The following is a 27,950-nucleotide window of genomic DNA, read 5'->3' as shown; positions in this document are numbered from 1 at the left end:
GTATCTTGTTTATTTATTCTTTTTTTTTTTTTTGGAAGATTATATCAGAGCCCAAGTGAAAACTGATCAGTAACATTAGTTATTAGCTTTGTACAGATTTAGATACATTTGATACCTAACTCTCAGTCTGTGCATTGTTTGTGGACACAGATAAAAACACTGATATCACGTATAAGTATCTGCCTTGCCAGAGAAAAGAGGAGCTGCAAGCTGGGACTACTGGGGGGGGGGGGGAGGGTAGGGGTGGTGCTGGTTTCTAGAACTCTTAGTACTAGTACTGGTTCTAGTAGTAGTAAAAGGGGCATAACTAGGAGAGGATGGGCAGAAGCAGGCTTCTGAATGGGACCCTCCTTCCCTTTTAAAAATATCCATATTTGTATACTCACACATGAGTTACAATCACACACAGTATATTTACACTATATATACATACATACAGCAACATACAATACACACATACATACAATACCATATACAGACATAGAGCATATACACACCTAATATACTGAATGCCGGGGCCCCCTGACACTGCGGGCCCCATAGCAGCTGCTATGGCTGCTACCCCTGTAGTTACGCCCCTGAGTAGTAGCGCTGTGTAATATCTTTCACTAATAGGGGGCACTGTATAACCAGCTATAACATGGTATCCCTGTTGATCCATTACTTGATTAGTAAATTGCCCTTCACTTGACATTGATTGTTGATAAATATGTCCACGCCCTTATTGGTATCTGTGTCAGTAAATCTCTCTGAAATCCTTCAAGGTTTACGATAAGATCAGAAAAATTACATCCCTCAGGACAAAAGATTAAGAAGCAAACCTAATGAATGCACCATTGACCCCTACAGACATGGATATCAACCAATCAGATTCTTTTTTAATTTCGGAGCATTACCCAAAATGAGACAATTCAATTAGTTGTTTTGGGCAACATGAGACACTACCTCCTTTTTTTCTGTAAAGGGATAGTATTGTGTTAAGGTTAATCCATTGTTATCGGAGTACGACATGAAACTGTCATGCCATTAAAGTGGTTTTCTCACTATATACAATAATCTCCTGTCCACTGGGTATAACTAAGGATTGCCTATAAGGATAGACTTCACTTGACATTGACTGTTGTTGGTAAATTAGTCTTGGTCATTGTTAGTAGAGGATAACAACGTGATTGTTGGTGGTCTGACCATTGGGATCGCCAGTGATCAGAGATGTGATTGGGGTCCAACTGCTGGGAACTCTGAGCATGGCTAGAACAGGGGCCCATAAGAGCATCAAAATACTTCATATAAGAATTCACAAACAGCATTTGGAGGCACTTGTGTGCCCCCGTTCTAGTGATTCTTAGGTTCAACAATATCTTGAGAGGGTTCACAAACGGTACTTTCGAGCAGAATGCCCCCAATAATCAAGATAATGTCAGTATCCCGAAATTGCTTTGAAATTTTGTCTTCTAGAGGGGTGGAAATGTTAAAGGAAATCTGAAGCAATAGGAGCAAAGTCAACTGGAGCAACTTATAGTAAAAACATAGGCTTAGGCTTGATGTATTGGTATTGTTTACATGAAGCTCCTCCAGTAGACACTTGCAACTGCCTCCCTAATGTGTACGTAGGATACTCCAGCCCCAGTTCCATTATCATGCTGGTCTCTGGCTCGACCAGAAGTGCAGAGGGTCATGTTTGGACCAATCAGTGACCTCTTCGAGCCACAAGACATCACTTGTGACATAAATGGAAGTAAAGTCCAATGGTTGGAGGAGGCCACGGATTAGGACCCAAAGAATGGCATATGACCAAACTGGCAGTGCTGAAGTACTCAGGAGCCAGAGCAGGGATAAGTACACTGAGGGGCATTTATTATTTTTGCCGTTCCAGTGGTGCTGGAACTGTGCTATATTTTTCAGTTGCTTGCCATATATTGCACCAAAAAACATGTCAGAAAAATAGAATCACCAGAAAACAGGTGGATTCACAAGCGGCGCCAACATTTTGACCCCAAAAGTAGAACAAGTCAAGAGTGTTGGAAAAAAAAACAATATTGTGGTGCTGAGGATTCATAAATTTAGGCGCATGAGGCTCTTAAAGGGAAAAAAAAACACTGCCAGTTTTCTGTTTGACAGTCCATAATAAATGACCCCCACTGTCTTTATTTTGGCATCCCTGCTCATACACAGGATTTCCATTTGTCCACTGTAGATAAAATAAAGTAGCATATACAATGGACACATATATAAAGTATTGTTTTGCTTTGCTGACTTGTTTTTTAACTGTCAATACATTTAGCCGGTCTGTCTTTGTATTTGTATTCTAGGTGGCATTGGCCTGTTTGCAGGGACCACGATAGCAATGCATGCGCTGAAATTAGGCTACTTTATTGGATACACAGAATGCAAGTCGATAGTAGAAGGAATGTACCCGGTCACCCACATCATTCACACTATTTTACAGGTACAGTATGACCTGAAGGTATTTCAATTACTCTGTCAAGTTAAGGGGAGTCTGTCAGCAGTTTTATTTTCTCAGGAAAAGCAGTACAAACATATGTGGGTAATATTTATATATATATGTATATTGGGTTCTTCCCTTCCATGGCTCTTGGGACCATTTTTCATTCCATGCTTTGATAACAATGTGGAAAATACTCTAACTTCTCAACTTCCCATTTTGAAAACGAAACCACCTTGTAGATCGGTGGTTCAGTGTCCCAAATCGTCTCCATAACCACATTACATAAAAAACTTTTATACTCACTTTGGTCTGGAGCCACATGATCGTGGGTGTTACCACTGTTGGTGAACATTTGGATTTGGGTTTGGGTACCCAAACCTAAATCAAATTTTCAGGGTTGGGTTTGGCCGAATTTGTCGAACCTAGAGCTGAAAGGGTCACCACACTCATAACTTGAACTTAGGGGTGGTGTAAGCTGACTACATTTAAGTCAATGGGGGTAATAAAAATAACATAGCCTACGTCATGCAGATGGCCATCAATAGACATTTCTGTACAATCCCTTTAATTGGCCTATCAGAGCTAAATAATGTTGTTACATGGAAAAATAAACAGAAAGTGAAACTTACCAAAAGACCATCAGAACTAGCATGTGGACCATAAAAAGAGGAGATGTAAATACTGATAAAGAGCAGTTCAAGATGTTTTTCTTTTTTTTTCCATCAGATCATTTTTAATTGAACTCTGACTCCCAGTTTTCTATTTTTAAAAAATGAAAAGTACAGATACAATATACAACTCACAATGCACCCCTCTCATATGGCCGAACAGTAAGATCCCCCCACCCCATTGTCAGGCTTCTGGGGTAGTGAACCCACTGGACCACCGTGGACACATGCCGACACCTTGTACCTGAATCTAAGTGGCACTCGTTCTTCACCAGAGCCCCCCACATATCGGGTTGGACTTGCTGCGGCGTGGTGCCACCAGGTCGTTCCACAAGTGCGACTTGTCCGCTGTGGCAGCCAGGGTCGAGGTACAGGAACACTAAGCAGTCTCCAGGTTGGGGGCAGGCAGATCGTCAGGGCAGGCAGCAATAAGGCAGAAACAGGAACGGAGCAGGAGGTCAGGGCTGGCAGTGAAGGAGCAACGTCAGGGTCAGGTCCGGGGTCACAACGGGTGATCAGAGCAGAAACAATAAACTTGGAGGAAAGCTTTCTCAATGGCATATAGCTCAAAGATCAGGCAGGGTTCCTGGGAGAAGTTAGCTTTTAAAGAAACCCAGAAGTAGCCAGCATGAATTAGCGGCGCACTGGCCCTTTATATCGGCATATATATAGCGGGAACGCACATGCTGGCCAGCCGGGACGGGAGCAGGAATGCAGAGAGGTAAGTGAGTAGGGCCCGGGGTGGTGACACGTAGAGGGGCATGGGTGTGCCTGCTACCCGAGACGTGGATTTCAGTGGCACCCATGACAACCATTCCTTTTCTACCTGGAACAGTCTTTGAAAAGTTCACACTAGCAGTGAGGTCCATATCTCTCCTACCCCAACTTCCATACACTGATTCACACAGGTCAAAAAGTATGGAGACAACAGATTCCGTATCACAATAGGGTAGTGACTCTCTGAGCAAAATCTGTAAAGGAACCCCTGGTGAGACATTCCAGGGCCTGCAGATTAAATCAAATCTACTCATGGTCCCCCTTTTCTATAACCCCCTTTTCCAGACTAATAGGCTTATTAATGTGCTCTCGTAGGTCTTTGACCAACTATTAGCTGCAATGATTTTATGGGCCTGATATAAAATATGGAAGAGACCATTCATGATGTTTCTCAATTATATTTCTCAGAATATGGGCTTAAAATGTGGAAAGGATGTAACATTTTTAGAAATGCTTTTTTATGGCATCACTATTACATCTCTACCTCCACTTTCTTTAGACCACACACAACTTTAGATCCTTTTATCTGTATAAGATTGGGTTAGACCAGTGAATGTTGGGTTAGTCCTGTGAAAGTTGCCTGTTGGTAATTTCGATCCTTTATACTTGAAACACAATGACATTGGCGAGACAATGATGCTATAGACTATTGTGAATTTCAATACCTGCTCTATCTTTAGCTTCAGCGCTTGTTTCTTGGAGGAGATGCTGGGAATAATAGAATCTGGTAATTCTAAACTTCTGAATAGGAAAGACTAGGAAAGTTAGATAAATCTTACGAAAGAGACTTAAAAGTAGCTGACATCATTCTTTACATTAAAATAAAAAAATTATTATCGGAATGTTTTAACCCGTTAAAGACTTGGCTATTTGTAGCCTTTGGAAACACAGATGGACTCTAATGAATGTGTAGAACCATCTCAAGGATGATCAGAAGGAAATGGACATCATGTGAGTTAAATATGAGTGTCACCGCAAAGGTCTGAATACTGACCATGTAATATTTCAGTTTTTCTTTTTAGATAAATTAGCAAAAAAACCTACATTTCTATTTTTTTTTCTGTCAAGATGTAGTGCAGAGTGTACATTAAAGAAAGAGAAAAATTACTTTATTGATCTTACCAGTTGGCTGTAATGAAGCAAAGAGTGAAAAAGGGATGTGAATACTTTCTGTACCCACTGTAGTAAGAAGCTTCTGCAGGCGGAGCTGCCGGGGACCTGCCGCTGCTCAAGCCGCTGCTACAGGGGGCTGGCAGGCATTTACAAGGGGCTGGCAGGCATCTGCAGGGGGCTCCAGGCATTTACAGGGGGCTTGCAGGCTATATACTACAAGGGGTTGGCAGGCTATATACTACAGGGGGCTGGCAGGCTATATACTGGGGCTGTGACCAATGCATTTCCCACCCTCGCCTTATATATACGGTAGTTAAAATGTAATAAGTTTAAAATTTTTTTAATTTTAATTTTTATTTGGGGTTAAAAGTGGAAACAAGTCTTTTGATTGTAATTTACAGTGCATATTTTTTGTGATTTTCAAATTAACTCAAAATGAACTTTATTAATGAATTCTCTATTTTGTTTTGGTCATTTTATATATAATAAGTATATTATCGGACAAACGGGATGATTATGGCAGTGTTTTTTGTAGTATTGTAGTATTTTTTTTATTATATGGGGTAATGTGAATGTATTTTTTATGAGTATTTGTTATTTGTCAAATTTTGACATTTAACAAAGTGTTTTTTAGTTTTTTCAATTCTACCAAATTAAGTTATAGTAGGTTTGAATTATTTTTAGATACACCTGTTAGTGTTTGTATTTGTAAATTGTGTAAGCTTTAGCACTCTTAAGACAAACATTTAAATTTGCATTGTACTGCAATATTCTGAACCACATAACTTTCATATACAGGCAGTCCCCGGGTTACGTACAAGATAGGGTCCGGAGGTTTGTTCTTAAGTTGAATTTGTATGTAAGTCGAAACTGTATATTTTATAACTGTAGATCCAGACAAAAAAAATTTTGGCCCCAGTGATAATTGGAGTTTAAACATTTTTTGCTGTATTGGGACCAAGGATTATCAATAAAGCTTCATTACAGACACGTTACAGCTGATCATTGCAGCCTGGGACTATAGTAACGCATTCAGAGAGCTTCACCAGAGGTCAGAGGGGTCTGTCTGTAACTATGGGTTGTCTGTAAGTCGGGCGTCCTTAAGTAGGGGACCGCCTGTATTTCTGTCTATGGAGTTGTTTAAAGTGTAACCGTCATTCTGAGCAAAAAGAACTAAAATACATAATTCTGCTCCAGGTGTCCCTGGGAATTACTCCTAAAAGTATTTTGCCTCTCGGACCTCATTTAGTACCTCTTTTGGCCCATAGCAACCGGGGTTTCCAGTTTTCAAAAAAACTACAATCAGCAAGAAGGAGGGATGGATCCTGCCTCCTGTCACCTCATCACAAGGGCATGGTGCTGACCAATCACACTGTATCCATCCATCTCATATTTATCTACTTAGCCCCTATCTATCTATCTATCTATCTCCTATCTATCTATCTATCTATCTATCTATCTATCTATCTATCTAGTATGGGAAAGTCCAGAGCAGCACAGCAACTATGTTGGGTGCAAAGTCCTTGACACTCTGGCAGAAGCGTCTTCAATGTATAATTCAAAAAGCAGGCAGCACTCCAGAGTAGTGATCAAAAACGGTGGGGTATCTTTATTCCATGTGCGACGTTTCAGCTCATGCAGAGTGTCCTGCCCCCACTTCACGTACCCCCGGGGTCTATGCGGAGCTCGACAGGCAGTTAAACGCCTTCCTACAGTTCAACAAATGAGACTGGTTCAAAGTCCGTAGCTTTATTAAACTGATGTAGGATTAGGGTGAAACTGAAGAAAAACAGGAATGTACAATCTATTAGAATAGTACAATAATATAACAGGAGCATGTTACATACATTACATTAGCATATAACAAGAAACAAGCTGATACATATACAGTCTGGGACCAAACATGGCGGACCATGAGGTTGGGCCTATCTGTGCAATTACAGTTTAATTACAGATCTATACATTACATCATATAAGAGACTTTATACAGAGTGGTCCTATAACTGCTAGTAGCTATAGATTCTTATATACAGTCTCCTTACCGGCTATACTACAACAAGGGTTAAGATGGTTGAATATAGGTCTTCTCTCTGTGTAGACATGAAGGGAACTGCCCTTCTCCTACCCACAATCCTTTGTATCTGCTAGTGGGTGGGGAAAACAGAATGTAAGTAACTATTAACTTTGGCCATTAGATGGCGCCTGCAAATAAACATCTGTTACATAATGGACAAATTAAGAACATCATTTAACCTGCATAACATTTGCCAGTGGGCAGCACACTCCCCGCCTGGCGTCAATCGATGCCACCATAAGAGTCCTCAGATGACAGCAATAAGATTAGTTCAGTTACTGGTCTGAAGAACGTTTTGGTTTCATTCTGATCATGGACCTTGACTTCAACTTTGCGGACGTTCCCATCCTCCCCTGGGAAACTTTTAGTAACAAGAGCTAAAGGCCACGCATTTCTGTGTGACTGGCAGTCTTTCATCAGCACAACATCACCGACTTTGAGATTGGGTTTGGTTTTCTGCCATTTATTTCTTGGTTGTAGTGTGGAGATGTATTGCTTTTTCCACTTATCCCAAAAGGTATTGGCAAGACTTTGTACTTGCCTCCATTGGCATTTATAGAGATCTTTGGTAGTAAATTCTCCAGCTGGAGAACAGGTTGTCTTAGTCTTCTGAGTAAGCAACATTGCAGGAGTAAGTATCGTCCGATCATCAGGATCGCTGGTAACTGGAATTAGTGGTCTGGCATTAATGATGGCTGATACTTCTGCCATGAAAGTAGTAAGGCACTCATGAGTTAGTCTGGCCATACCCACTTGTAAGAAGATAGAGTCCAGAATTCTACGGGCTATGCCTATCATTCTCTCCCAAGCTCCACCCATATGGGAGGAATGTGGCGGATTGAAAGTCCAAGTGCAGCCCTGTTCACTTAGGTATCTGTTTACACTGACAGTATCCAGGTTTGTAGGAATCTGTAACTCTTTGGCTGCTCCCACAAAATTGGTGCCTCTGTCAGAGCGAATGTGTTTCACAGGCCCCCTAATGGCAATAAAGCGTCTGAGAGCATTTATGAAGCTTGAGGTGTCCATTGATTCAATTACCTCTATGTGCACGGCCCGGACAGACATACAGGTGAACAAGACTGCCCAGCGCTTACTGTTTGCTTGACCTCCTCTGGTTTGTCGGGTAACCACAAACCATGGACCAAATACATCAAGCCCGACATTAGTGAAAGGAGGTTCTGTACTCAGTCTGTCAGATGGAAGATTGGCCATCTTCTGTGTTTTGAAAATACCCCGAAGTTTGCGGCATGTGATACATTTGAAAATGAACTTGCTAATACATCTTTTTGCTCCAACAATCCACAGTCCAGCAGCTCGTAAAGCCCCTTCTGTGAACAACCGACCCTGATGTTTTACCTGTTCATGGTAATGTCTGACAAGCAAATAGGAAATGTGATGATGCCCAGGAATTAATATCGGATGTTTTCCTTCAAAGTCTATTTTTGCTTCCTTGAGGCGGCCTCCAACCCTTAATAGGCCATCTGCATCAATGAAGGGATCAAGTTTCTTTAAGATACTATCTTTAGGAATAGGTCTGTGATTAATGATACTGTCAATTTCTTTAGCATAAACTTCATGTTGGACAGTCCGAATGATTACATTCTTTGACTGATCTAGTTCAGTCACTGCATGAACATTTTTGCAGAGGTGCCAGCCTTTACACTCCTTAACATTAGCAAGCTTGGTATTTTTGAAAGAACGAGCTATGTGGGTTAAGAGAGTGATGGCACGAACAAGTGATTTCCAGGTTGAGAACCTGCTGAATCGGTGAGACTTAAGGTAATTGTCTGAAGTCACTGTGTGTAGTGTCGACACCTTGGGACGGATTTCTGCATCCTTGTCAGCATCCACAAGTTCAAATGTTTTAAGATCCGTAGTGCCGTGTTCTGAGCTGTATAGAAAGGCAGGACCTGTAAACCATGTAGTGTCTTTAAGGCGGTTGGCAGCAACAGATCTAGTTGCTTGGTCTGCAGGATTTTGATCAGTAGGAACAAAATTCCACTGTTTTGGCAAAGTTGACCTCCTGATTCGTAGAACCCTGTTGTTGACATACACGTAGAAGCGTCGGCTTTCATTGTAGATATATCCCAAGACTACCTTGCTGTCTGTGTAAAACACAGCATCTTTGATCTCCAAATGCATCTCTGTTGCGATCATCTCAGCTAGCTCAACTGCTAATACTGCAGCACAAAGTTCTAGTCTCGGTATAGTGTGCTCAGGGAGTGGTGCAAGTTTTGCTTTGCCCATGACGAATCCTATATGACATTGTCCTTTAATGTCTACTGTTTTAAGATAGGCCACAGCAGCAATGGCTTTGATAGAAGCATCAGAAAACACATAAAGTCTTTGTAGCTGAACCTCTGTAGATGGTACAGGGGCATATGAGCGTGCAACATGTATATGAGAGAGATTTGTTAGAGAATCCTTCCACTCTACCCACAGTGCTTTCTTTTCATTGGGAAGTTGTTCATCCCAGTTAGAGGCATCATGAGTCAAATCTCTAAGTATTGCCTTACCTTGGATGGTAACAGGAGCTGCAAACCCTAAAGGATCATACAAGCTGTTTATAGCAGATAGTACTCCTCTCCGAGTAAAGGGTTTCTCTTCCTCGCTGACTTGGAAGGTAAAGGTGTCAGACTTTAAGTCCCAGAGCAGTCCAAGACTACGTTGCATTGGAAAAGTGTCAGTACTTAAGTCCTTTAAGTCATTGCTGTAATCATGAGAGGGAAATGCTTCCATCAATTTTTTGCTGTTGGAGGCAATTTTATGGAGTCTCAGGTTTGAATTAGCAAGCATTTCTTGAGCTCTCTTAAGAAGACTGATTGCAGACTCATTTGTAGGTAGCGATTTTAAACAGTCATCCACATAAAAGTCCTTTTTGACAAACTGTGTGACGTCTGAACCATATTCTTTCTCACCCTCCCTGGCTGAATGTTTAAGTCCATATATAGCCACTGATGGGGAAGGGCTGTTACCAAAGATGTGCACACGCATGCGATACTCGATGGGTTCCTCCAAGGGGTTGTTGTCCTTGAACCAAAAGAACCTAAGGAAATTTCGGTGTTCCTCTTTAACAAGAAAGCAGTGGAACATTTGTTGGATGTCAGCCATAAATGCAACAGAGTCTCTGCGAAATCTGAGAAGCACTCCAAGGAGTCGGTTGTTGAGGTCTGGACCTGGCAGTAGGACATCATTTAAGGAAACACCCTCAAATTTGGCACTAGAGTCGAATACTACTCTTATCTGTCCTGGTTTCTTTGGGTGGTAAACTCCAAATATAGGTAGATACCAGCATTCCTCTGAATCCTTTAAGGTTGGAGCTATCTCTGCATGGGAGTTCTCAAATACTCTTTCCATAAATGTAAAGAAGTGGTCTTTCATATCAGGCTTTTTCTGAAGATTCCGTCTAAGGGAAGCAAAGCGTTTATAAACTTGTTCTCGATTGTTAGGCAAACACTGCCTTTTGGGTCTGAAGGGAAGAGGTGCTATCCAGCTATTTGATTCGTCTTTAACTATTCCTTGCTCCATTATTTTTAAGAACAGTCTATCCTCAAAGGACATTGCCAGTTGATTGTCTTCCTTTGTTCTCTGGAAGACTGTGCATCCTAAGTGGTCATGGTCACTAGTACAAGTATGGTTGTCACAAAGGTTGCTAGTGATATGACAGGGTAGAGGAATGCTGTGTGGAAGCTCTTTTATGAAGATGTTACTGTAACATGGTTGAAAGAGAGAAGGGCGTCCATTCTCTAATGTGCTGGTAAGCATGTTGTTCACCGAAGTGGGTCTGTGCACACCACCTATACAAACATCGCCTACAATCACCCACCCTAGGTCAAGTTTCTGGGCAAATGGAGCATTGTGAGGACCATTAATTTGATGTCTAGGCTTGTGAACTTGCAAGATATCTCTTCCAAGGAGCAGAATTATCTGAGCTTGAGGATCTAACTTTGGTATGAGATGAGCTATATGCTTCAAATGGGGTTGGTGTTTTGCAACATCTGGTGTAGGGATTTCAGACCTGTTATCAGGGATCTGGTTACACTCGATTATGGTTGGTAAAGTCAGGCAGGTGCGACCATCTATAGACTCTATTGTGTACCCAGTAGCTCTTCTCCCCGCCGTCTCAACAGTGCCTGCACAAGTCTTTAGGGAGTAGGGAGAGCTGGGTCCCTTAATATTGAAAATGTCAAAGAAAGTAGATCTAGCCAGAGATTTATTACTTTGGTCATCAAGAATGGCATATACTTTGAAGGCTTTGTCTTTGCAGCCCGTTGGGTAAACTCTGACAAGACAGATTTTTGAGCAGGACCTGCCACCTACAAGTCCTTTGCAGACCTCAGTGCATTGAGAAGTAACATCTGGTGTCTCTGTTTCAGTATTTCCTTCCTCTCCACCTTGTTCCTGGCCACTTTCTATATGAGATGAGGCCCACGGTGGTGGCCCAGGGTGTAAAGCTGAGTTGTGATCTGTGCTGTCACATTCTGTACATTTAACACTGACCTTACAGTCCTTTGCGAAGTGTGATGTTGCCAAGCAGCACTTGTAACAGATTTTGTTCTCCCTGAGGAAAGCTTTGCGGTCCTCCATGGACTTCTCTCTGAAGCCTCTGCATTTCAGTAGGGAATGTGGCTTCTTGTGCAGGGGACACTGCTTACTTGGATCCATGGATCTTCCATCCTGGTGGGAGGAGCTTGAAGGCCTGTAAGAATTACTTTTAGAAGAAACATTAGTTTTGTGAACTGCTACCGGAGTTTTATGTTGTTTAAGACCAGATGGAGTGGCACAGGATAGAGTAAAATCGAAACTGGGATCATTTCTGATTTTTGCTTGCTGAGTAATAAATTCCACAAATACACTGAAGGGTGGAAACTGTACATCATGGATTTCCTTGTACTTGAAACCATGATTGACCCACTTCTCTTGTAGGTTGTGAGGAAGTTTTTGCACTATAGGGTTGACACCTCTGGCTGTGTCAAGAAATGCAAGTCCCATTAAATCTCCTTCTGCTTTGGCAACCTGTAGTTCAGTTAACAGATCACTTAGTTCCCTAAGTTTTTGGTAGCCCTTACTAGCTATTCTAGGGAAGTCATCAATTCTTTTGAATAATGAATTTTCTATAACCTCTGCTGAGCCATAACACTCATCGAGTCTATCCCAGATCATTTTTAAGCCTGTTCCTGGATAGTTTATGTTAATGGCTCTGATCCTCTTAGCATGCTCAGCAGATTCATCTCCAAGCCATTTCACCAGTAGATCTAGCTCTTCCCTAGAAGACAGGTCTAAGTCTCTTATAAGACTCTGGAATGAGGATCGCCAAGCCCTATAGTTCTCAGGGCGATCATTGAACTTTACAAGTCCTTTGGTGACAAGCTCACGTCTAGCAAAGAACTTAGCAAAGTCTATTGTGGCTTGGTTTGTGCTGAGACAGGTTGGCAAATGGTTGCCTTGGTGAGAGTGTGGTGTGTAGCCATACCTGTCAGAAGTTTCTTCTTTAGGTTTCACAGTGCCACACTGTCTGGGAGTGTAGTAACTTCCTGGATGCTGGGGTGAAGCTTGGGTTCTCTGGTAGGCAGGGAAGTTGACTTGAGCCGTAGCATTCTCTTGCTTGCAGAACTGTTGTCTGAGGTCCGCTTCTTGACATGAAATACGATGCCTTGGACTTGACTCACAGTTGGTAACCTTTGTTTCATGTGTAGTCTGAGGATTACACGCAGGATGTTGAAGGACATATTCTGAAGTGCGTTCTAGTGTATCCTGGGGTTCTTGTTCCAGATCAGGCATGCTACTGTGTCTGCTGGGCTCGCTGTGAGAGAACGCGGCTGCCTCTAAGATTTCTGCTTCCGCCATGGCAGCTGCGGCTTCCCTCTCAATTGCCAGCTTCTCGAGTGTTGCTTCCAGGCGTGCTCTTTCTAAGTCTAGAGAAGCCTGTTCTTGTGCTTGTCGTGCCCTCTCTGCTTCTAAGGAGGCTTGTTGTCGTGCCCTCTCTGCTTCTAAGGAAGCCTGTTGTCGTGCCCTCTCTGCTTCTAAGGAGGCTTGTTGTAATTTCAGCTGCATCTCTTGTTCAGCAAAGGTAGCCCGTGTCCTCGCTGCTTCCGCTTTTGCGCGGGCGATGGCGGCTGCATTGCTAGTGGTAGATGCTTTTGAGGAACTGGCCCGTGATCTTGTCTTGATAGAAGACACTTGGCTTCGTGACATGCTTTGACCGGTTAGAGATTGCTGTGTTGTCTGTTTGCAGGTGACTGCGTAGACAGTAGCAGACCTCTGTGTAGTCTAAATCTTTCCCGCTTGTTTCCAGCAGCCGTTTCACTGTCCTGCCCCCACTTCACGTACCCCCGGGGTCTATGCGGAGCTCGACAGGCAGTTAAACGCCTTCCTACAGTTCAACAAATGAGACTGGTTCAAAGTCCGTAGCTTTATTAAACTGATGTAGGATTAGGGTGAAACTGAAGAAAAACAGGAATGTACAATCTATTAGAATAGTACAATAATATAACAGGAGCATGTTACATACATTACATTAGCATATAACAAGAAACAAGCTGATACATATACAGTCTGGGACCAAACATGGCGGACCATGAGGTTGGGCCTATCTGTGCAATTACAGTTTAATTACAGATCTATACATTACATCATATAAGAGACTTTATACAGAGTGGTCCTATAACTGCTAGTAGCTATAGATTCTTATATACAGTCTCCTTACCGGCTATACTACAACAAGGGTTAAGATGGTTGAATATAGGTCTTCTCTCTGTGTAGACATGAAGGGAACTGCCCTTCTCCTACCCACAATCCCTTGTATCTGCTAGTGGGTGGGGAAAACAGAATGTAAGTAACTATTAACTTTGGCCATTAGATGGCGCCTGCAAATAAACATCTGTTACATAATGGACAAATTAAGAACATCATTTAACCTGCATAACATTTGCCAGTGGGCAGCACACAGAGCCTTTATCAAGCATGCTTGATAAAGGCTCTGCATGAGCTGAAACGTCGCACATGTAATAAAGATACCCCACCATTTTTGATCACTACTCTGGAGTGCTGCCTGCTTTTTGAATTATCTATCTATCTATCTATCTCTCTATCTATCTCCTATCTATCTATCTATCTATCTATCTATCTATCTATCTATCTATCTATCTCTCTATCTATCTATCTATGCAATACTCCAGCACAGCACATGAAGGCACAGCACATGAGGGCAGAGCTTGAAGACTTGGAGATTGTCTCCTGCCCCTTCCTTGTGTGAGGTGATGGGGGAGGTGGGGCTGCAGTTTCTGTCTGTGTGGATTGTGTGTTTATACACAAGTGTAGGGAAAGCTGAGGAGAGATGAGAGTTTAGGTGTTTGGTCACTACATTAGTAAGGGCTTCTCCCTGCACATGACTGAGTGCTGGAGCAGTGACACATGAGGTAATCAGCTGTGAGCAGGGAGACATGAGGTAATCAGCTGATTGGAGGGAGAGAGATGGGGGTGTGTCTCTACCTCCGTAGTCTCAGCTTCTTTCTGAAGACGGAATGTCCATAGCAACAGACATATGTGAGAGTGAAAAGTGCTTAAAATTACCTGCCCTACAACATATCAAAAGTTTTTTTAAATGACGGTTCACTTTAAGGTTTTTTAGGGTGGGAGTACATATGATCTGTTTTTTTAATATGTTTTTAGGGGACTGCATTTCTGATGTCTTTTTTCCATTACTATTCACTTTTATTTTTTATTACATTTTATTTTATTTTTTTTATTAGGCATTCTTGGAGACAGCCATCCCAATTATTTTTATTCATTTGAGGAACTTTTTTTTATTTATCTTGGAGTGATTTTCAGTTTTGATATGATCATGGATGTTAACAGTGGGTATTAGCTAGTAGTAGCCGAAAAAGAGGGTGTACGTAGCTACTGAGCACACTCCATGCCTCATCCAATTTAAAGTTACTTTGGTTTATCATAAAGGGGTCAAATTCACCTTTACTTACTACCCCCACCGCTAACAAAAATTTAACTGTTGTTAAAGGATAATTGAAGATTTAACTCACATGTATCGGTATGCACCACATGCATTTTTATCTTTGGAGTTTTGTTTGCATGGTAATTATAGACTGTGCACATGTTTCTTAAGCTGTTTGTACCTGTAATTACCAGGAGAATAAAAACCCCATTAAAATACTGTGATCATTTATGACGGTGGGATTAGTTATACTCATTACAATTAAAACCCTGTTCACAGCTGCGACATTACAGAAGCTTAAGATAATTCTTATTGTCTATTATGTGCTACAGGACACTTTGTTTTTTTCCCGGAATTAGTTTTACAATGTTTGTCTGTTACAAGTCATTAATTTATGAGAAATCATTTTTTTTTTACACATTTATGGATTTCAGGTATATTTTCTTTGGCGCCATTCAAAAGACGTAATCAAATCCTTCAAAACACTCGAAAGGTAAGAGCATTGGATTTCATATGAAATAATTTTTCCAGCAAAATTTTTTTGCCCATATCTGTTTGGTCTTGTATTAATCCTGTGATGCCCCATGGACTTAGACCATATTTGGAATCACTAAAATCATACTGAAACATAAAAAGATTTTACGTTATTTATGCTGCGTGATGAATGACGCAAAAGTATTCATTAAAACTTTGAGGACTTTTTATTTTTCTACTACCCTTCATAAAGCATTGGTAAAATTAAACCAATAAGTTTATATTTACAGGTGGTCCCCTACTTAAGGACATCCAACTTACAGATGACCCCTAGTTAAAGACAGACCCCTCTGCCCACTGTCACCTCTGGTGACCTCTCTGGATACTTTACTATAGTCCCAGGCTGCAATGATCAGCTGTAAGGTGTCTGTAATGAAGCTTTATTGATAATCCTTGGTCCCATTACAGCAAAGTATTTTGAAACTCCAATTGTCACTGGGCCAAAAAAGTTTTGACTTACATACAAATTCAACTTAAGAAAAAAACTATGGAACCTATTTGTAAGTAACCTGGGGACTGCCTATACTTCAAAATGACTCATTAAAAATTCAAGTTATCCTGCATAAAACAAGCTCTCATATAGATATGTAAGCGATAAAATGTAAAAAATTTGAATGTGAAAATGTGAAAATCCTTAGAAATTTGGGGGAAATTGAACTAGTCTGGTTGTAAAGCAGTTAATTCCTCCCATTTATGTGTCTATTGGCACAACGTTTTTCTTTATGATTGAGCTGAAAGGTTCAAAGCTGCAGAAGACAAATGGAAGTGGAAAAGTTACTCTCAGATGACTATCCAAATGAGGTTTTTAAAAACATCTATATTTAACTTGGAGAAAAAAGAGACTGTCACATCCTGTAATTCACACCCCAGTTCAGTTACACGGCCTTATGCAGATGTGTACAAAAGAGGACAGAAAAAGGCTGATTCTGAAATATGATATAAAAACCTGTTGTATTGGTAACTTTAGTCACATAGTATTATAGACATATCTATTCAGTGTTAAGATTGTCAATAATTTCCATTTAGACATTAAGGTGAGGCCTGGAATATTATATCTTGCATAAGAGTGTATTGTCGATTTTCTAAGTCGTATGTACATGGAGTTGCACCTCTCACTCGTAGACTATGTTGTCCACAATATTTTCTTTATCTGTGGCATAACCCATTCCTGTAACACTCATCAACCCTATAGCTGCCTTCAGTAGATGGTACATTAAGGCTGGATTCACACTGTGGTTGCATGCCGTATGGTGCATGGTGCCATATGCCGTGAAAAGATAGGACATGTCCTATCTTATCATGGGGTACGGAGCGGTTCGGTACGTGTGCGGCACCGCACCGCTCCCGTAGGGCATCGTGCGCCCATTGCCGTTTATGGGGGGCGTATATATCGGCTGTATATATATCCCCCATATGTCAGTGTGAATGTAGCCTAAGACTGTAGCATTCTACTCTTAAAGGTAAACAACCCTTTTCTATGTGGAACATTCAAACCTTAACCAAGTGAGGCATTCCACTTTCACACCACTCTCTTCCCAACCATTCATCAGTTCTCATTTTCCTTGATTAACTTAAACCCAATCAATTTAGCCCACCATGGAATGATAGTATGTAGGCTTCATGTGCTCTGGCCATTGCAGTTCCTGGTCTGGGGCCCAAGCCACCTAAAGGGCCCATGGCCACTCAAACCACCCACCATATTTTACTGAGAAAGGCCTCACACCCATGAAATCCTCATACATCAGTTTCTGCTCTCAATACTCTAGGTCAGTGATGGCGAACCTTTTAGAGATCAAGTGTCCAAACGACAACCAAGCCCAATTATTTAAATGCAAAGTGCCAACAGGGCAATTTAAGCAGGAACTTGTTTCTACCTGTTTTGTCACTGCTTTTAATTGTATCTGGGTCCTGAGGACACATTACAGTTGAAAGAAAGAGGAGGAATTCAGATTATCATTGTAGCTTCTTTCCGGGGTCCCCTGAAAAGGAATAACTGCGGGGGTCCAGAGCAGGAGCTCCAATAATATCGCAGCCTTGTCTGCACCTCCTTGCTCCTCCTGTAGTTATAGGCAGCTAAGGATAGCCCTGATCACAGCACATCCTGGGTGGCCAGGAGGAGGTTTCCAGAGTCCTATCTGGAAGCTCTGTGCTGGGGTGATAGCCTGGGTGCCCACAGAGAGAGCTCCGAGTGCCACCTTTGGCACCTGTGCCATAGGTTCGCCACCACTGCTCTAGGTAGTGGGGAGAGCAGAGGAAAGGAGACTTTTTGAGGCTTTTGAAATATTTTTTCCACTAGTCCCAGCATCCTCATACTATGTACCAACATTTAATGTGGTAGGATGCCTTGGAAAAGGCTTTATCCACCACATCCTCTCTCCCTTCTCTGTCACATGTTGAGCATCTTCTGGCAGCCAATAATGTACTGCTCCTATTCAGCTTGTCACTGCTTACCGCCCTTCCTCACTTCTCATACGCTTCTCTTTCTTAAAGATGGATGTCACTATCAAGGGGGAGGTCATGGCCGCTCGGGGTTGGATGACTGCACAATTCCTGTCCCCTTGCCTGCGCAATTACTGCGGATGGACTAATTTTCATATGCGTGAATTTGATAGCTGCGTTTATTTCTATGCCGGGTAGGAACTGGCGTAGAGATGAAAACTGTGCACAAGCATATGATAAACAACCCCCAATGTGTATAAAATATATTTACAAAATGTACAATCATGGCACATTCCTGTTCCTTTTCTTCAATGGCATGTGCTTATACCTGAAGGTTCCCAATGTCTTGAGTACAGGTATTTGTCTCTTCTATTGTTTGCATTCCCTTGTTTCTGACTCTTGCACTGTTGTAAGACTGGGTTTCTGATCCCCATATGGTGGGTCAAGACAAAACCAGAGGTTAACACTTGGATAACGCCCTTGGAAAGTCCAAAGTCAAACCAGTTAAGTGAAGCAGATCCACATACTAAGTTCCAACAAATCATCATCTGTTGTGTGGGTTTCAGGTTTCTGCTTCTACTAGGGTCAATTGCTTGACAATTTATCAATATAATTGCTTGACAACATGTTTCTCAGCTACCCCTGTGGAATAGATTTTGCCAATATTAAATCCAATACTCAACAAAATGGTCCGTCCAGCAAAGAATTCACTCCTTAAAGAACTTGGTGGCGAATGACAAATGGACCTGGAATTTTGCCCATTTAAGTGGTTTTAAGGAGGTGTAGATATAAAGACCAAAAAATATTTGGCAATGACGTTTGTCAGAACTAGTTTTGTTCATGGGATGAGGGTCCAAATTAATATCCATATCTCCAAAATGTAATCTGGAAGAGAACAGTAGCTATAAAGACAATTGGTAAGTTGTAAAAGGAGATATCTATGAGTGGGTGACATCAGGTCACATCTAGTGAGTTTAGTAAGTTTATGGCGACTGTAAAATATTACATTGCATAGACATCATGGATCAGTGTTTTTCCAGGCTACAGTCCTGAGTTACTGCTACTTCATGTACATCTGAAATGTCCTCTCCCCAAAAACTGCGGAAAATATCCCATGTGATGGATGGCTGAGCCACTGTAAAACAGTCCTATAGTTCTCCTGTCCCTACTTCTCTACTTCTTTTTAGACTCATTGAGAGATGATAGGGAAATATTCAATATACTACTGAATAAAAGTTAGAGAGCTGGAGAATGCCAAGGTCTATGGCATATCTACTGCATGTGGACCTTTTCACACCTTTTCACATTACTTTGAACCTTTATCTCCTGTCTGACTTGTGTGTACATTCCGGGTTGTAATAATACTGCCATTGTCTACATATGTTGTTGCTACCAATTAATTGAAATCAATGCGTATAATCTTAAATTGTAGGTTCCTCGAATGGTTGCATGTTGTGAAATCCCTCACTCCATGAATCAAGAATAGGGGATAGGGAAAAAAAACCATGAAACATGAGTCTTTCTCATAATAAACCTGGACCTGTTTACTGAAATGACCCGGACAACATAATTGTAACTCAATACGAGGAGCTATAAACTATACATATAGGAGCAAGGAGAAAAATACAGCCATTGACTGAATAGCATTCCTTGTGGTAAAGCTGTGAATAGTTGCTAAGGTTGTTGTGTTAATAATACTAAGGTGATCCCAGTGCAAATGTTTTTGCAAACTTTTAATAAAGTTACTTAAAGGGGCTGCCTTGTTATTCCACCATTGCCCATATGGCATGTGTCATGGGTGTCCCTGCTATCCATGCCCCGGATCATGGGCACACCCATGCCCCTCTCCGTTGCGGCGCTTCCCCGGCCCGCACTCAACTCTCCACGCTTCTGCTCCCGACCTGGCTAGGCCGCACGTGTACCCGCCCCCTAGGGCGCGCACGCGTCGGCACTCGGAAATTTAAAGGGCCACAGCCCACCACTTATTGGCGCTGGCCACTTCCTGTTCCCTTCTGTGTTGATCTCCTGTTGTGACCTCGGATCTGACCTCTGCATCTCTGCCGCCTGCCCTGAATACCAGCCTGCTTCTGACCTCGAGCCTGGATTACAATTCTGTACCCCTACCTTAGCTGCCATGGCGAGCAAGTCACACCTGTGGAACGACCTGGTGGTACCCTGCCGCAGCAAGACCATCCCGCTTTGCGGCGGGCTCTGGTGAAGACCAGGTGCCACTTAGATTTCGGTCCCAGATGGGAGTTAGGGAAGACTCACAGTAGCGTTAAGGCGGGTGGGCGGGTAAGTAAATGTGACCCGTTGTTGACTCTGGTGCTCAGAAAATTGTTGATATACTGCCTGTCTCCTCTGGTCTTTTGGCCAAAGTTTCGAAGGAACGTTCAAAACCACCCTTCACTCCATCCCTTGAGATGTTTACAATATGTGTTTGGTTTTTGATCCATTTTCCTGAAAGAAATAATATCTATCTTGTCTTCTTTCCTTGCTTCTACCTTGTACCCCTTCTTTGATTAGATACTCTATGATTTCCTGGTGGTTGCTGGTATTTATATGAAAGGGTCTACTTGGGAATAGGGATGAGGGAACCAGGACTTTAGGTTTCACGTCCTCTGACCACCAGCTCCGTCTCACAGCCATGCCTATTTGCTTGTGGCGTAAAGCTGGCTGATTGCTCTGCAGCCCATCAAGCAACATGTCCGGAATAGGCTCCAGAATTTAAGGTTCGAGTCCATTTTCTTTAAATTCTTCTAAAATCTTCAAAAACTGAAAATTGTAACTATTCAATAGGTTTTTCAAGGTTTCCACTGTCTTCTTGATGTCTATCTCACTCCTGAATGGGAATGGGAGTTTTATCTGCTTATTCATTTTTTTATAGCAGCTCCTCTTATATTATCTTTTCTTTCTGTAGGATCTAGGAAATCACACAATGGTCTTCTGTGCTAATACTCTGCCAGTAATCGTGACACCCTAATGCCCCCTGGGAACTATATTTTTGTCAGATAGTTCTCCAGGGATTGTACTTCCCTTCAGGACGTTACCTGTTCCGAGTACAGTTTAGCAAGCCACTTAATTAAGGTTTCGCATAAAAAAAATATTTATTAGAGCAGTAACCCAACTGTAAGCGCTGAATCCATTCCATTGGGACCTAAACATTAAATATGGTTTTAGGGGAATCTAAAGTTTGCATGTTATCCTGAATAACCAAATATGCTAATTCTGGAGTTCTGACCATTGGAACCACCTCCAGTCAGAACAGAGAACCTAAAAAGGTAAATATATTGAACTGCAAAATAACATCTACACACTAAATACAAAAATCAGGACTCTCATTGTCAATCACTGTGTGTGGGCAGAGTAATCAGGACTCTCACTGTCAATCTCTGTGTGTTGTCGGAGTAAGCAGGTCTCTCACTGTCAATCATTGTGTGTGGGCAGAGTAATCAGGACTCTCACTGTCAATCATTGTGTCTGGGCGAAGTAATCAGGACTCTCACTGTCAATCACTGTGTGTGGGCAGGGGAATCAGGACTCTCACTGTCAATCATTGTGTGTGGGCAGAGTAATCAGGACTCTTACTGTCAATCACTGTGTGTGGGCAGAGTAATCAGGACTCTCACTGTCAATCATTGTGTGTGGGCAGAGTAATCAGGACTCTCACTGTCAATCATTGTGTCTGGGCGAAGTAATCAGGACTCTCACTGTCAATCACTGTGTGTGGGCGGAGTAAGCAGGTCTCTCACTGTCAATCATTGTGTGTGGGCAGAGTAATCAGGACTCTTACTGTCAATCACTGTGTGTGGGCAGAGTAATCAGGACTCTCACTGTCAATCACTGTGTGTGGGCGGAGTAATCAGGACTCTCATTGTCTTTTCTAGGACTACCTTCAGATTTTCAGAAATATTATGATTTTAGAGTTCTGTATCCTGGTTCTCTGTCTGCACTTTTGTTCTTTCATAACTATTTATTATAGTTATGAAATAGGTAACTTCTAAATTCTCATAACTGTATACTAAAAAATGCAATACTTCAAAAAGCATGTGAATAATAAACCAAAAATAGAATAAAACCAAAAAGTATACATTTACTTGTTTGCAGATCTATTAGAGCTATGTATAGACGTGTGTTAATTTTTATTCTTTTTTTATTCAGATTTGGCTTAATCCACTCAGTTTATACAAATTTACTTCTCTGGGCGAGTGCAGTGGCCACAGAATCTGATCACCAGCTGGAGGAGCACATGGGTAGACTGACATCGCTCGGCTTTGTTAACATAACTTTACGTAAGTTATCGTCAGGGATGGCGCCAGCACTGGGCATACCTGGGCATGTGCCGGGGCCCAGAGCTGTTGGGGGGGCCCACATAAGGCTGTACATAAGGAATCCATGGGGGTAAGGAGGGGCTGTAACTAATGAATCCATAGTGGGGCTATTTGTTCTGAAAAACTAGGGAACAGGAGACTGTTTTAGTTTCTGAATTTTTAATGGCGCCATGTGAGTTCGCTGCAAAAAGGCCCACTGAGGCTTTGTCGCCCAGGAGCCTCCTGAAACCTGGAGCAGACCCTGGTTATTGTGATTGATATCTTTATCCTAAGCACTGTATAATATTGTAATCTATCAGTAAATCAATAGTTGTACATTCCTTACAGTTTTATTTCGGGTTCCTATATCTTTCAGATGAGGATCACATGCAGTGTAACTGTACCTCCAGTCTGTGTGACAGCTTCAGAAGAGGAATCTATTACTTATACCCCTTCCACATTGAATATCAGATCTTGGCCTCGGCCATGCTGTATGTACTGTGGAAGAATATAGGAAACAACCTTGGATCTCGTCATCATAGATCTAAACTGACTTTCCATGGGGTTGTCCCTGGTACCCTTGTAGGACTCATCGCTTTGGGTGCAACTGTTGCTACAGTCGCAATATACCTGCTGAATATTGGACGCACGAAGATCAAAAGCGAATCCGCTCTGAGCATTTACTACATATATTCAATCGTCGTCCTCAGCCTCATGAGTGTAGTATCACTGGTCGGACTCATGATACATAAACTGGATGCAACACCTACTTTGAAGGAGAAAAGTCCAGCTGTTAAACTGGATGAAAACCTACTGGTGGGCTCTGCCATCGGATCTTGGATTACATCATGGGGCTCAATAATTGCCATAATATTTTCCGATAACCACCCGGCCTTCATCTGGTACAATATACCCTACTCCATACTGGTCATACTGGAGAAATACCTACAAAACATGTTCATCATAACATACATAAACCGAAAGCACAAGCAGAATACTAGGACACCTTGTGTGGGAATCTCTATCATGTCACATGAAACAAGATTCCCTTCCAAAAATACCGATTTTAGGACAGGGAATGAAAACAAACACCACGACCGCTGCCACATCACGCAGCAAGACTCCACGTCTCAAGATACTTGTGCAAAAATTAAGAAAGCGATGCTGAAAAATATTACAGTGGCCTTGTTCCTATGCAATATTTCGGTAAGTTTAGTCAAATCGGTAAGATGACTTTGACAGAATTCCTACTCAATTTTCACCAAGAAATTTACCTACATGCCTTTCATACTTATATCGGGGCACATTTACTAAGGATCTTGCACCAGTTTTCTGTTGAACTTTGCATGTTCTGTTTAGTGCAAACTGCTTGCACAGGTATTTAACCCCTTGCCGCGGGACGAGCCCTCTCCATAGCCGGTAAGTCTTTGCTGCATATTGCAGCAAAGGCTTGCTGGTAACACCCGCGATCGGTGCTAGCACCGATCGCGGGTGCTTTCACCTTGATCGCCCCTGGCAATGCTGCCGGTGACTTCATGGGCGCCGCCATCTTGCCGCTGATCGTCGCTCCCCGATGACGTCACGGGGAGTGGCAATCCATTGCCATGACAGCTTCGGGTCTCACGAAGGCCCGAAGCTGTGTCGTTTTAACCCATTCATTACAATGTGCTATCAGCAGTATGGCAGTATATGGTAGGATCGATCAGACAACCTAGGGTTAAAGTCTGAAAAATAGTAAAAGTAAAAAAAAATAAAAAAAATTTTTCCCTAGAACTGATATAAATATTAATAAACAGTAAAACATATTAGGTATCGCCACGTCCGAAAATGCCCGATCTATCAAAATATAATAACGGTTTTTCACTGCGTTTAACCGCGTAATGGAAAATAGCGTCCAAAGTCGAAAATAGCATTTTTTTGCCATTTTGAAAAATATAAAAAAATGAATAAAAAGTGAACAAAAGGTCGCACAGTCCTAAAAATTATAGCAATGAAAACGCCATCAAAGGTCTCAAAAAATGACACCACCCACAGCTCTGTACACCAAAGTATGAAAAAGTTAATGCTGCCAGAAAATGGCAAAATCACAAAAAAAATTTTGTACAGGAGGTTTTAATTTTTTTAAATGTATGAAACCATTATAAAACCTATACAAATTTGGTATCCTCGTGATCGTACCGACCCAAAAAATAAATCAGACATGTCATTTGGGGCGCAGAGTGAAAGCTGTAAAATCCAAGCCCACAAGAAAACGTTGCAAATGTGTTTTTTCACCATTTTCACTGCATTTGGAATTTTTTTCCCGCTTCCCAGTACACGGCATGGAATATTAAATACCATCACTATGAAGTGCAATTTGTTACGCAGAAAATAAGCCGTCACACAGCTCTTTATGTGGAAAAATAAAAAAAGTAATAGATTTTTGAAGATTGTGAGTGAAAAATGGAAGTGAAAAAAACTAAAAAGGGCCAAGTCGTTAAGGGGTTAAGAAGTATCCGTGCCACATATGTGTCACGCCAGACCCCTTTGTGGCGCAGATGCACTATGCTTCATATGATACAGATTACCTGATGTTTCAGTGCTCAGTCGCACTGTGCGCCAGATTTAGCATGCAAAGTTTGACAGATTTGTGTCGCAGGACCCATGTTAAAGGTGCACCAAAAAAAAGTGGGCAGTGCAGGGGGCGCCAGATTCATGGAGAACGTGTGTCAGAAATCCTGAATCTGGCGCCCCCTGCACACCACACAGGGAGTACACACTGCACTGTTCTTAGTGAATGTGCCTCAATGTAGAAGATGCCTTCCATTGAAGGTGTATGGCCCAATACGAAGGGCATGGCTTAAGATACAACAAAACGCCTCAAAATTGTTACAAAACTTTTAGCAAACTTTGGCCGGGAATGTAGGCCAACCAATACATAAAAGTATATAACATGCATAGCACATTTGATTGAATTTATGAAATACTCTGGGCCTCTTTGATACATTTCTGGATCGATTGTACATAGATTATAACCCCTTCCTACACTCTACTGTATAATGTGTTTCTTCAGCCCTAGCATGATTTTTTATCCTTTCCAGAGGAGGGCTATAATATATGCCCTGCCCTGTAAATAAGTCCTAGTTAGCCTATATCTTCTGAACTGTGGCACCTAGAAACACAGTTGTGGTGTAATTGTAAAGAGTAGGGTCTCTATTTTAATAATACACAATGTGGACATTTGTCACGGTTTGTACGTTAGTTTTGTGTCACACAAGGCCTGAAATAATCAAAAATGCAGAGAGAAATGCTAGGCATTGCAATTGTTTTCATCTGGATTTGGGGATGGATGGACATGAACGGAGTGCAGTCGGCGGTGAAGTGGGACTTGCTACAGCAGTGACTGTTCATGGCTGTCTTCAGAGCTGGACATGCTCCTGCATCTACATCTGGAGAAAACAAGATTTAATCACTGGAGACGACAGGGCTTTCTTACTATGAGAACTGTAAATCTGTGGAATAGCCTGCCTCAGGCGCTGGTCACAGCAGGGACAGCAGAGAGCCTCAAGAAGGGTCTAGATTAGAGATGAGCAAGCACTAAAATGCTCGAGCGCTCGTTGCTCGGGTCGAACTTTTCCTGATGCTCGAGTGCTCGTATCGAATAACGAACCCCATTGAAGTCAATGGGAGACTCGAGCATTTTTCACTGAAAGAACACATTGAAAGAACACTAAAGAAGAACACATTGCAGATGTTTGCAGATGTTTTCACTGAAAGAACACATTGAAAGAACGGTGTTCTTCACATACTATTGGGGGTCATTTACTAAGGGCCCGATTCGCGTTTTCCCGACGTGTTACCCGAATATTTCCGATTGGCGTCGATTTTCCCTGTATTGCCCCGGGATTTTGGCACACGCGATCGGATTGTGGTGCATCGGCGCCGGCATGCGCGCGACGGAAATCGGGGGGTCGTGGCCGAACGAAAACCTGACGTATTCGGAAAAACCGCCGCATTTAAAAACGGAAAATGTGTTGCGAAGCTTGCACTTACCTTCACTCAGCCGGCCTCGGTGTATTTCAGTGCGTTCCGATGCTCTTCAGCACGTTCCGATGCTCTTTAGCGCAGCAGCGCCACCTGGTGGACGGCGAGGAACTGCCTTAGTGAATCCCGGCCGGACCCGAATCCACCGCAGAGAAGGCGCCGCTGGATCGCGAATGGGCCGGGTAAGTAAATCTGCCCCATTGTATTCTTCACTGTTCTTCACTGTCTTTTCTTAATTAAATGCCCGCTCCGTTTCGCTCCAGCCCCCGCTCCGCTCCTCCATGCCCGCTCCAGCCCCTGCTCCGCTCCTTGTGGCCCGCACCAGCCCGCACTCTGCTGCTCCATGCCCGCTCCTGCCCCGCTCCGCTCCTCCATGCCAGCTCCAGTCCCCACTCCACTGCTCCATGCCCGCTCCACTCCTCCATGCCCGTTCCAGCCCCGCTCCGCTCCTCCATGCCAGCTCCAGCCCCCGCTCCACTTCAGCCTCCGCTCTTCCATGCCTGATCCAGCCTCCGCTCCGTGATGCCCGCTCCGTTTCGCTCTAGCCCCCGCTCCGCTCCTCCACCGTTCGGCGCTCGCGTCTTCAGATAAGTTAGCAGATGTTCGGAACATCTGCAATGTGTTCTTCACTGTGTTCTTTGTATTCTTCACTGTTCTTCACTGTCTTTTCTTAATTAAATGCTCGATCTCGAGCAGAGCAACGAGCCGTTCCGAGCATGCTAATATTTGAACGAGCATCAAGCTCGGATGAGTATACTCGCTCATCTCTAGTCTAGATGTCTTTTTACACCTAAATAACATTGATGGTTATGTTATATAGAATTGTTTCCCATAAATCTCTTCCTCCTCCAGTCCCTTCCCTTCCTTGGTTGAACTTGATGAACACGTGTCTTTTTTCAACCGTATAAACTATGATATTAGATGTAACTGGTAGCGCAATGCTCACTGGGAGAAATATGCAAATTGGTCCATGTTTATGGAGATGGTAATATGTCTTATTTGATATCTGATTAACACAAAATATACAGTATTGACACATTTATGTAATTTTTTTATTCCAGCTTTGGATACCTCCGGCTTTTGGATGTCGCCCCCAGTATGATAACGGATTGGAAGCTGTCGTGTTCGGGTTCATACCCTGGATTATTGTGATAGATATTTCTGTCCCGTTTTCCATCTTTTACAGAATGCACTCAACCTACTCCTTGTTTGATGTGTATTGTAAAATAGGCTCTTCCTGAGAAAAAAGTCATCAAGGATTCAGGGCTACATTTTATATTTAGGCAAAAAATTAGGCCACCCTTATAGAAAATCCCATCTTTTGTCCAATTCCTCAAACTTTACCTTGAGTAGTACGTTCAATTTTTTGTTTATAAAATTATTAATAATATAACTAATAATAATCTGTATTTATATAGCGCCATCATATTCCGTAGCTTTACAAATCATAGAGGACATATACAACTATATTACATTACAGAGTACAAGCAGTAATATGGAGCAATAGGAGTGAGGGCCCTGATCACAAGAGCTTACAGTCTATGAGGATGAGGGGGTGATACAAGAGCTTACAGTCTATGAGGATGAGGGGGTGACACAAGAGCTTACAGTCTGT

The 27,950-nt window shown here is 42.3% G+C and overlaps 2 protein-coding genes across 3 annotated transcripts in view; one reads left to right on the top strand and one right to left on the bottom strand.

The window, feature by feature from the left end:
- The window catches only part of LOC140112912 (proton channel OTOP1-like), a 37,285-nt gene extending 9,620 nt beyond the window's left edge, over positions 1 to 27,665 (top strand). Inside the window, exons 3-7 of the mRNA XM_072132614.1 lie at positions 2,310 to 2,446; positions 15,464 to 15,522; positions 22,164 to 22,294; positions 22,689 to 23,518; positions 27,397 to 27,665. Coding sequence (XP_071988715.1) covers positions 2,310 to 2,446; positions 15,464 to 15,522; positions 22,164 to 22,294; positions 22,689 to 23,518; positions 27,397 to 27,576 — 1,337 coding nt within the window. The 3' untranslated portion in view covers positions 27,577 to 27,665. The remainder of the gene's footprint in view (positions 1 to 2,309; positions 2,447 to 15,463; positions 15,523 to 22,163; positions 22,295 to 22,688; positions 23,519 to 27,396) is intronic.
- LOC140079383 (uncharacterized) lies at positions 6,662 to 13,863 on the bottom strand. 2 transcript variants are annotated; one of them, XR_011849904.1, is made up of 3 exons: positions 13,785 to 13,863; positions 7,047 to 13,521; positions 6,662 to 6,783 (listed from the first exon to the last, which is right to left on the bottom strand). XR_011849904.1 is itself a non-coding variant. In XM_072126081.1 (2 exons), the coding sequence occupies exon 2, from the start codon at positions 13,271 to 13,273 to the stop codon at positions 7,301 to 7,303; it is 5,973 nt and encodes a 1,990-aa protein (XP_071982182.1). In that variant the 5' UTR covers positions 13,274 to 13,521; positions 13,785 to 13,863; the 3' UTR covers positions 6,662 to 7,300. The 2 variants fall into 2 exon arrangements, 1 of the variants encoding a protein (XP_071982182.1); XM_072126081.1 differs by having other exon boundaries at positions 6,662 to 13,521.
- Positions 27,666 to 27,950: the final 285 nt, after the last annotated feature.

Source organism: Engystomops pustulosus, chromosome 1, assembly GCF_040894005.1.
Source record: "Engystomops pustulosus chromosome 1, aEngPut4.maternal, whole genome shotgun sequence".
In the NCBI taxonomy this organism is placed as follows: Eukaryota; Metazoa; Chordata; class Amphibia; order Anura; family Leptodactylidae; genus Engystomops; species Engystomops pustulosus.
Note: the sequence above shows the minus strand (reverse complement) of the source record. Positions and strands in the feature narration are given on the sequence as shown.